The sequence below is a fragment of the Littorina saxatilis genome, linkage group LG3 (genome assembly GCF_037325665.1).
Source record: "Littorina saxatilis isolate snail1 linkage group LG3, US_GU_Lsax_2.0, whole genome shotgun sequence".
NCBI lineage: Eukaryota > Metazoa > Mollusca > Gastropoda > Littorinimorpha > Littorinidae > Littorina > Littorina saxatilis.
The window spans coordinates 15,723,710-15,734,894 of record NC_090247.1 but is presented as its reverse complement, the minus strand read 5'-3'; the positions used below and the strand labels follow the sequence as shown (position 1 = coordinate 15,734,894).

General features: G+C 42.1%; 1 protein-coding gene and 1 long non-coding RNA gene across 2 annotated transcripts in view; both read right to left on the bottom strand.

Moving 5' to 3' along the window:
* Nucleotides 1-1,403: 1,403 nt before the first annotated feature.
* On the bottom strand, nucleotides 1,404-6,282 carry LOC138961723 (uncharacterized). The gene is made up of 4 exons (XM_070333396.1): nucleotides 5,956-6,282; nucleotides 4,434-4,745; nucleotides 4,053-4,151; nucleotides 1,404-3,346 (listed from the first exon to the last, which is right to left on the bottom strand). Exons 1-4 carry the CDS (start codon nucleotides 6,140-6,142, stop codon nucleotides 1,860-1,862), a joined length of 2,085 nt encoding a protein of 694 aa, XP_070189497.1. The 5' UTR covers nucleotides 6,143-6,282; the 3' UTR covers nucleotides 1,404-1,859.
* A 3,111-nt stretch (nucleotides 6,283-9,393) lies between these two features.
* Nucleotides 9,394-11,185, bottom strand: part of LOC138961722 (uncharacterized) — an 8,431-nt gene continuing 6,639 nt past the window's right edge. Inside the window, exon 5 of the long non-coding RNA XR_011454290.1 lies at nucleotides 9,394-9,711. This is a non-coding gene — a long non-coding RNA (uncharacterized lncRNA). The remainder of the gene's footprint in view (nucleotides 9,712-11,185) is intronic.

Here is an 11,185-nt window from a genome sequence, read left to right as displayed (position 1 = left end):
TGTGTGTGTGCGTCTGCGTGCGTCTGCGTGCGTGTTTGTGTGTGTGTGTGCGTACGTGCGTGCGTGTGTGTGTGTGTGTGTGTGTGTGTGTGTGGTCTGCCTGCCTGCCTGCATATCTGTACTGTTCTATATGCGTTGCTTATCGGGTTGCTGTCTGCTTGTGTGTTATTTTGTCTGTTTTCGCGTATGCGGTCGTAGTTGTAAAACATGTATCTTCTCTGTGTTTATTTCTAAGAAGCCCTGAAGAAACCACATTTAAATTAAGTGTACGTTACTTATAAATTAAAAACAATTGCGCTCAAGTTTTGCAATATGAACTGACTGCTTTCTTTTGGCAGATTTGTGGCACCATACTGACCTACACACTGGTCATCGTCCAGTTCAAACCTCTTCCGCTGGCCGCGTCATCATCAACCGACAGACCGCCTGCAGTGACGTCAGCATACACTGAATATCAAACCTACGTCAACACAACGGGGATGTGACGTCACAAGCGATAACGGCCACCAACCTGATATCAGCTAAACTTAAAATCGTAACTCTCTACAGAGATAGAGACGTGATGCAACAAACAGTGATCGTGTGAGCCATTTTGAAAACTTGTTTTAAGATGTAAGAATCCAGTTGATGTTCTTTTGTTTTTTAGAGAAACCTGGTCACTCTACCACATCAACCTGTTAAACCAAGTATAAAACACAATGATTACCCTCACAGGTATATGATCTAACAAGTTATTATCACCCTTCATTGTCTCTGCCGACGCCTGTTTTTAACCGGTTGCCGCCCTTTATATACAACATACTTTCCAAACTGATACGAACTAAAAGGCTGAATTGGGGCTGTTATCAAATTAGCTAATCTGGAATTGTAAGATCGACAATGTGTTTTTTGTTTTGTTTTTTAATTGTTGTTGACGTGCAGTCGACATGGACTTACCCATTCATAGATATTCGTTTGCGAAGCCTAGCTTTGATGATGATGAGGATGTGATTTTATGTTATTAGTTGTATCACCTTCAACAGAAATCGAAGACATCCTAGTACTGGGTTTTTTTTAAGAATGCTTTGGTTACAGTCATCACATTTATTTGAAAACAAATCAGAAATGATACGATAAATCTTCATCAAACCATGGTTTTTTTTCACCTGGCTATATTATGTTCAGTACAATTGACACAACGCCTAATATTTGTAAAAGATTTGTAATACTATATAACATTCTGTCAAAAAGCAGATATATCAAACAGTCAAAGACATATTGCACACACACACACATACAAGTGTGTGGTTTTTTTCCTCTCTCTCTCTCTCTCTCTCTCTCTCTCTCTCTCTCTCTCTCTCTCTCTCTCTCTCTCTCTCTCTATCACACACATAGACACACACACACCCAGAGTTACACACACACACATACACAAACACATACATACACACACACACACACACACACACAGTGGCACACACTTACACCTGACCTCGCTGGAACAAAATTGGTCGTGTTGTGTCCAAATGTCAAAATTGTCTCGCGGTCACAATTTTGAGTACCTATTGAACGATTTCACTAACGAGAGCAACCACACGAAATATTCGTTCATACCAATCACAATACCAATATCCATGGCCGTTTGCTATCCAACATAAGCTGGATCTAGTCAGCATTGTCCATATGTTTTGTCTTGTAAACGTTCACATTTTATGGAATGGAATTAATGGATAAGTTATTATGAATAAGCAACAATAAAGTAATTCTTCCTTATTTGTTTCATCATCATGCAATTCACTGCGCATGGTAATAATTGTCATGTGGAAAAACATATCGATTGTCCTCACCAGTCCAGATCCAAAAACGCGAGCATTCGCTCATCAAATATCTTCTATGATGTCTCCCTCGGGATGTTCAAAAATGGTGGGCAGGGGCAATGCACCTCGGCGAGCCGACACATTGGAATTGTCCAAAACAGGAGTAAGATAGTCGTCATCATGCTCGGGAGAGTAGCTTTGACAGTCAACAAGAGTAGGACGCAGATATAGATCATCGTCATCTTGGCAGGGAGTGGGGATTGAAGGACTTTCGAACACTGGATGCAGATACATATCATATTGGCTTGAGGTCGAATTTGAAGGGTTATCAGAAATAGGACGCAGATACAAACCATCGTCATCTTGGTAAGGAGAGGGGATTGAAGGACTTTCGAACACTGGATGCAGATACATATCATATTGGTTTGAGGTCGAATTTGAAGGGTTATCAGAAATAGGACGCAGATACAAACCATCGTCATCTTGGTAAGGAGAGGGGATTGAAGGACTTCCGAACACTGGATCCAGATCCATATCTTGGTGTGTGGATGAATTTGAAAGGCTATCAGAAATAGGGCGCAGATACAAATCATCGTCGTCTTGACACGGAGGAGGGTTACACGGGCTAGCAAACACTGGATGCAGATACATATCATCTTGGCGAGCGGGTGGGTTTGAATGATTGTCAGAAACAGGATGCAGATACAAATTATCTTCAACCGGAGACTCGTCAGAAATTAGATGCAGATAATTGTCGTCATCGGGAACGGTTTCCTCCAGAACACCAAACAGAATATTCAGATGCAGGTCTTCGTCATCAAGAAATGACGTCTCGAGGGGTGTGTACACGTAACTTTCATCGTAACTCGATCGCTGAGGCTTTTCGTATGCGTTTTGTGAAGGAAGACACATCGCGTCGGAATCACTCGTAGCAGACTCATTTTCTTCAGGCTGTTCAAAGCGCTGACCAGAAAATAAAGGCACACCAGCTTCGGGCAATTGGAAACATGGACTTTCTTCCTCTTCCGGGATGACAGTATGCATACGCATTCCAGCTTCCGAGACCCGAAGTACTGTTATGTGTGGACCTGGGTTTGGAAGATGGTGAAGTTGATTGTGCTGAATGTCAGCAGAGAGGTCGTGTCCAGTTGTTGGCATCTGAGGCTGGCGTCTTTGGCAGAATGTTGGCTCTTGTGTAATTGTAGTGCTGGGAACCCCAGCTCCATGAAGTTGAGTTGGTGGACTGTCTGATCCAAATCCTGGTACAGGAAGAGGTCTTTCACTAGCAAGAGAAACCTGGCCTACGACTGCCGGTGGGTGAGGCAAGGGTCTGGCTGGTAGATTTTCTGGTAGTAATGGTATTTGCTCTTGTTGCATGAGTGGACAATTAGGAACTTCAGCACCAGAGAGAAGAGGCACTGATACATTCCGTAGAGGTTCTCGTTGCAGAAGCACAGGGATCTGCTGGTCGCTCAGTGAATTATCGTCAATTTCGTCGTACTCACCAGAACTGGGATCCTCCACATAGTAAGTATGTCTGCGGCATTTATCTGGACATAAGCATTCAAAAAGTAGGTAGTATGATAAAACTAATAATGACAGCTTATGGAGCGCGAATCACAGTGGAACCAGATCTAGGCGCTTTACATATGAATAAAACACACTATTTGAACATGTATACTTTTTGATAATATTCTAATAGCCAAAGAATGTGTTGCTTGTTTAACGTGAATTTATTTCTCAGAGTCAACTTTGTGTGCAGACTCTCTTCGGTGTCCGAACACCCCCCGTGTACACTATATTGGGGTGTGCACGTTAAAGATCCCACGATTGACAAAAGGGTCTTTCCTGGCAAAATTGCTTAGGCACAGTTAATAATTGTCTACCTATACCCGTGTGACTTGGAATAATAGGCCGTGAAAGGTAAATATGCGCCGAAATGGCTGCAATCTACTGGCCGTATAAAATTTCATCTCACACGGCATCATTGCAGAGCGCCTAGAACTGTACCAACGGAATATGCGCGATATAAGCGTCCTATTGATTGATTGATTGAAAAAAGTAATCGGTCCTGCCCATACACACCCGCACAAGGTTTTATTGCTACACGATGTCGTGAAGAATGTATGAGTGATAATGGACCGAATACACACACACAGCAAAGCACAGTACATGGATATTTACACACACACACACACACACACACACACACACATCCACAGAGAAATGTAATACTGCATGTGTTAAGCTACTTACGTCGTCTTTTCCAAGCAATTACTGCAACGACGACAACAACCAGCACTGCCACAACACCGAGAACGTCTCCACGAACCCCTGATGCGCCCGCAGGTATAACTGTGGAATGGACAGAGAAATGACTTTGCAGTGTGATACAAGTATATGTTACGTATGCATTGGTCTTTTTGAATGCTGATTTTTTTCTGTAACTACACAAGTGCTGTGGTTAATACTCATTGAACTCAGTTAGCCGCCAGCGCGATCTAGCCGCCAGCGCGATCTCTTCGAACAATGACCGTATCGATCTGTGTCCTACATCGTATGTTGGTTTAAAAAAGAATGCAAATAAAATACAGTATAAAATAAAATGTAGTATCAAGTACATGTAACTCTACTCACATTCAACGTGAAATTGATGCGTGGAAACAAGCTGGTAGTACTCAGGCTGCAGGCTCCACGTTGCATTACAAACGCAAGTCATCATTCCCATTTGAATGTTTTCAGCCGCATGCTTGACCGTAATGGAACTCGCAACACGTGTTCCGTTTCTCGCGTCCTCCTGGTCCGGATGGTAGGGGTTGATGCAGTAGAAGTTGACCGAAGCTACGGGAGGCTTCCCTCCTGTCACCGTACAGGTTAACCCGTCTCCTGTGCGCAGATGTTCACGGCTCGTGACGTTGGTCTCCATGACGGGTCCCTCTGAAGGCGGGTCTGTGACACGAGGAAATTCTCTTATCACAGGGCCGGACTACCGGGGGGGTTATGGGGGTTGCGCAACCCCCCCCCCCCCCCTAGCCTAAACATGTACCTTGCTTATTTAATTTTTTTTTATTATTGCTTATTTTATGCCGTTTCATCCAAGGAGCGACCATTTTCCTATCTCAGAATATGACCTACCCGTCAGCTTCAGGGGGCTTCGTCCCCTGACCCCCACAACGAGGGGGGGGTGTGGGTTCTAGGGTTTCCGGACCCCCCCCCAGCCAAAAAATAAAAATATTGAATGAGGTATGCATTTCTTTATTTTACATTGAGTTTCAATTTTTGGGGTATTAATCAGTGACAAAATCTGCTGCCTGAAACTGGTAATGATCATCCTCAGAATGCACCAGATTGCACCATTTTGCATCCTTTTTTTCAAAATTTTCCGGGGGGGCATGGCCCCGGACCCCCCTAGCAAGCTAGGCGCTTCGCGCCGTCGGCTCGGCGCTTCGCGCCTTCACACCCATATCTTCACAATATACTTTTGAAAAAAACCAGTCATAAAATGAACTGATCCGCCCCTGCCGCCAGGGGGGATGTCCCCCTGGGCCACCACTGGCAACCCCCCCCCCCCCCCTCCTCTTCGCCTAGTCCGGCCCTGTATCAGAAGGATAGGGTTTTTCTTTTATCATCTCTACAGCCTTTATCATGGCTATCCAGTGACCGGGTTATCAGAAGAATCGGCATGCTACGATAATTCAGAGCTGGATCTGACGAATGGTTTCTGGCTTCCAAACCCCAACCCCCCCCCCCCCCCCCTCCCTCCATTACTCTGCAAATTTGCCCTTTCAAATGCAAAATGTAAACCCCCAGCCCCTGAACCCCTGCCTCATATATAAGGTTCATTTTCCAACAATTAAGTTGTATCTTTTGTCATGCTCATTTCCTGGTTTATTTTGAACATGAACATTAAACATTATGGCATAGCATGTTCAAGGCACTTTATAATAAAACCAAACAATATCAACAAATTCACACGGGAAAAAAAGCCAATGCCAAATTATAAATGGTAAATTATATTTTATCACCTACTGGAAAAACTCAGCACTAGCAGCAGTTTGAGGGAACTGTTCGGCGCGTAAAGTCTCTTTTTGTTAGAAGCTAAGTTCCAGACACACTTTTCGGGAGGTTTAGAATGCAAACATTTTATCAAAACACTTACAGGAGAAACTCAGTCGAATTTTCTCGGAAGCTGTTCTGTGTGGAACATTGATGTCAGTTTTGGCATTTACCATACGATAGCCCCCTGCCCTGCTGACAGCGGTACACGTCACGTCTTTCTCGTCTTTAGCCCGAGGGTCTGGTGTGAAGGTGCAGTTGCACTCAGGAAACTGGTTGTCACAGGTCATGCCGCCCCACACATAATAAGGCGTGGGATATACGCCAGAAGCGGTGCAGGTCAAGTTGAACGTCTGTGTTCCGTTACTGACAAAGTGTGTGGGGCTGATATTCACTTGTTTCTCTTGCGGGCCGTCTGGAGAAGGACAAGATGTAACAAGTCGCGTAAGGCGAAAATACAATATTTAGTCAAGTAGCTGTCGAACTCACAGAATGAAACTGAACGCAATGCCATTTTTCAGCAAGACCGTATACTCGTAGCATCGTCAGTCCACCGCTCATGGCAAAGGCAGTGAAATTGACAAGAAGAGCGGGGTAGTAGTTGCGCTAAGAAGGATAGCACGCTTTTCTGTACCTCTCTTCGTTTTAACTTTCTGAGCGTGTTTTTAATCCAAACATATCATATCTATATGTTTTTGGAATCAGGAACCGACAAGGAATAAGATGAAAGTGTTTTTAAATTGATTTGGACAATTTAATTTTGATAATAATTTTTATATATTTAATTTTCAGAGCTTGTTTTTAATCCGAATATAACATATTTATATGTTTTTGGAATCAGCAAATGATGGAGAATAAGATAAACGTAAATTTGGATCGTTTTATAAATTTTTATTTTTTTTTACAATTTTCAGATTTTTAATGACCAAAGTCATTAATTAATTTTTAAGCCACCAAGCTGAAATGCAATACCGAAGTCCGGGCTTTGTCGAAGATTACTTGACCAAAATTTCAACCAATTTGGTTGAAAAATGAGGGCGTGACAGTGCCGCCTCAACTTTCACGAAAAGCCGGATATGACGTGATCAAAAGACATTTATCAAAAAAATGAAAAAATGTATGGGGATATCAATCCCAGGAACTCTCATGTCAAATTTCATAAAGATCGGTCCAGTAGTTTGGTCTGAATCGCTCTACACGCGCGCACGCACGCACACACACACACACATACACACACACATACACACACACATACACCACGACCCTCGTTTCGATTCCCCCTCGATGTTAAAATATTTAGTCAAAACTTGACTAAATATAAAAAGGCAGCTTTTACTTAATTTGATGCAATGACCTATACCGGCTGATTGTATTCCCTCCTCGTCTTAAGAAGCTCTACGTGCTCTTTTGTGTGAAGATATGTACTGGTTCTGTCAAAAGCAACCAATTTCTTGAAAAGGAATTTCGTTCCCTACAGATTTAAACCAAACATTAATTTTTGCGCTCAAAAGCTATCAACAATTAACAAAGTGATTTTTTTTTCTCAATGACTCGCTATAATGGCATCTTCTTATCTTCTGTGATCTGGATGCTGCTATTTTAGGTTTTGATCATATGAGTGTGTATTTCTGCTGTTGAAGTTGTAGATTTTTAACATGAATAGGACTTTTGTGAATATAGGTTTTACATCTAAACGGTGAGAGGGTTTGTATGTAACGAGGTGTTCAGTCAATAGTTTGTTTGTTTGCTTAACGCCCAGCCGACCACGAAGGGCCATATCAGGGCGGTGCTGCTTTGACATTTAACGTGCGCCACACACAAGACAGAAGTCGCAGCACAGGATTCATGTCTCACCCAGTCACATTATTCTGACACCGGACCAACCAGTCAGTCAATAGTACATTTCTCAGTTAGTACCATCATTTGAATGTTCATTATGTTGTAGTGTCAGTATTGTATGCACCACTACTGTAATTGCCCATGCTTAGGATTGTAAGGTTAATTGATTTACTTTGATTCTGTTTGACTTCTGAAATGAAAGAAGGAAAGTCCTAAGTAGTTCTGAAGTGATTTACATGATCACTTTCGCAAGAAGGATATTCTTTCTTCAACAATAGACGAATTGCGGAATTAACTCTGTTGGGTTGGTATGGGTTCTGAAAGAGTGAGTGCCCTTGCTATTGTGCATGATAACTGTGCCATGGGTCTGGCCTATAATTACAGGACAGTCACTAGCGAGAGGGCGTGTCTCAACCACGTGTACAGGAAGAACATGACAAAGTGTATCTGTGCAAATGCAAGGGCACTCACTCTTTCAGAACCCTTGCAATCCCGACAAAGTTATTTCCAAAAATCGCCAGCCTGAACTCAATAAGAAACAAGTCGCGTAAGGCGAAATTACTACATTTAGTCAAGCTGTGGAACTCACAGAATGAAACTGAACGTAGTCCGCCGCTAGTGCAAAAGGCAGTGAAAGGGACGAGCCTGTTTGGCGCGGTAGCGATTGCGCTGTGCTTCATAGCACGCTTTACTGTACCTCTCTTCGTTTTAACTTTCTGAGCGTGTTTTTAATCCAAACATATCATATCTATATGTTTTTGGAATCAAGAACCGACAAGGAATAAGATGAAATAGTTTTTAAAACGATTTCGGAAATTTAATTTTGATCATAATGTTTATATTTTTAATTTTCAGAGCTTGTTTTTAATCCAAATAAAACATATGTATATGTTTTTGGAATCAGAAAATGATGCAGAATAAGATGAAATTGCTTTTGGATCGTTTAATAAATAAAAAAATAATTTTAATTACAAGTTTCCGATTTTTAATGACCAAACTCACTCATTAGTTTTTAAGCCACCAAGCTGAAATGCAATACCAAATCCCGGCCTTCGTCGAAGATTGCTTTGCCAAAATTTCAATCCATTTGATTGAAACATGAGGGTGTGACAGTGCCGCCTCAACTTTTACAAAAATCCGGATATGACGTCATGAAAGGTATTTATCAAAAAAATGAAAAAATGTCCGGGGATATCATACCCAGGAACTCTCATGTCAAATGTCATAAAGATCGGCCCAGTAGTTTAGTCTGAATCGCTCTACACACACACACAGACAGACAGACACACATACACCACGACCCTCGTCTCGATTCCCCCCTCTATGTTAAAACATTTAGTCAAAACTTGACTAAATGTAAAAAACCAGTTTGTTAAGTTGATAATGAGGAAATACACACAGCTGTTCGAACACAAATCAACCGGTATATTCAAACATTAAAGGTCTGTATAACACACAAGGGATCAGTGATTTACAGCAGTTGGCCCGGACATACAATAATTCGGCCATGTGCTTTATTCCGTTGTTGAATGTCAATGGGTCTAAATCACTATGACTGGATTGCGTGTTAGTAAGCAAGTCTGAATCAACACACACACACACACACACACACACACACACACAAACACTAACACACAGACACACACACACGCACACGCACCAACAATCACACACAAACACGGATACTGAAATATAATGCGATTTACCTTTGTGGTGAACTAATTTCGGATAAAAACAAAAACAGCAAAACATGAAGAGAACAAAATAATAAAGATAAATGAAAACTTGCAAGCAACATGAAGAGAGATGGACGACTCTGCTCTGACACCATCAGCCGTGACGGAACAATTGTACCGTGTCCCGTTTGCGTCACGCTTAGCGGAGTTCAGAGAAAGCATGTCATTTGTCGAATGTCCAGGCCATGTCACGTTAAACGGACTTGAGACGTTTCGTGCAGAACAGATACAACGCAGATCTTCCTTCTCCATAATGTAACCTGGACATTGTATCATGGCTTTTCCTGAAGATTGGTACATAGAAGTAGAAAAAAGTATTAGCATAATTTCTTTTAAATAAATAAATGTATTCATAAATTAATACATACAAAAAGTTTGGAGAGGGGAGAAGGGTTGATGGAGGTAACAGTCCGATATTGTATTATCAGTATCTGCTTTTCAATGGGTACCACGGTACAACGCAATAACCTTAATAATTGTGTATATCTTAAGGTGGAGATAAACTAAGCTGTGACGAACAACAGTCGCAGTTTTCAATTGCTTCGTACGTCTTTGTTTCTTGATCAGTACTCTAGATGTTGGTTCCGTTGTGGTCCGAAGAGTCTGCATTTTCCTTTGATATAAGGCTTACTGTGTATAACTGGATCAAACACGTGATAGTCGCTAATAACCGAAATAATTAGTTTTTTGCGATTAAGGTACATGATTGTAACGATTTGGAACCTGTCAGTGAGGAGGGTATCACAGCAACCGTTGGTCTACATCCTTATGTACACACGTTTCTTCTTCTTCTTCTTCTTCTGCGTTCGTGGGCTGAAACTCCCACGTACACTCGTGGGTTTTTTGCACGAGTGGAATTTTACGTGTATGACCGTTTTTTACCCCGCCATTTAGGCAGCCATACGCCGTTTTCGGAGGAAGCATGCTGGGTATTTTCGTGTTTCTATAACCCACCGAACTCTGACATGGATTACAGGATCTTTTTCGTGCGCACTTGGTCTTGTGCTTGCGTGTACACACGGGGTGTGTTCGGACACCGAGGAGAGTCTGCACACAAAGTTGACTCTGAGAAATAAATCTCTCGCCGAACGTGGGGACGAACTCACGCTGACAGCGGCCAACTGGATACAAATGCAGCGCGCTACCGACTGAGCTACATCCCCGCCCTGTACACACGTTTGATTTTGATTGTTTGCTAGAGGAAGTAGATATATCAGCAAAATATGAATTATGGCCGCAATTTGCAATTCACATTTTCCAAAATATCTACTTACCTTAACAGATAATCAAAACAAACCAAACGTACACGGGTACATAAGGATGTAGACCAACTCATTTCGTTTCCAAAATCAACCGCGAACTACGCGAACATGCCTGAAACTCCCGCACGCACGAATATAGTCCTGACTGTGTGTATTATCGGCTATAACTGATGTGTTGTGAACGTGTTAGAATGTGCACCGTGTCAAATCGATCCGATTTGAAGGTAATTGTGCCTTTCGCGTGCCGCCACTAAGCTTTGTTTCCTTTTTTTCCCAGGATTGTAATAATTGAGATTTGTCACTTAGCAACGCATCACATTGTTTGCTTATTTTGCATCTGGCGATCTACAACATCGCTGAAATGTATTCCCATGAACATTTTTTTATCAGATTTTGAAACACAGCAGACGTGGAGCGTTGTATGGTCGTTACCAACAAGGGACGAATGTTACGTCGGTCACCTTTCAAGACTCGCCGCACTTACAGTTAACATTTT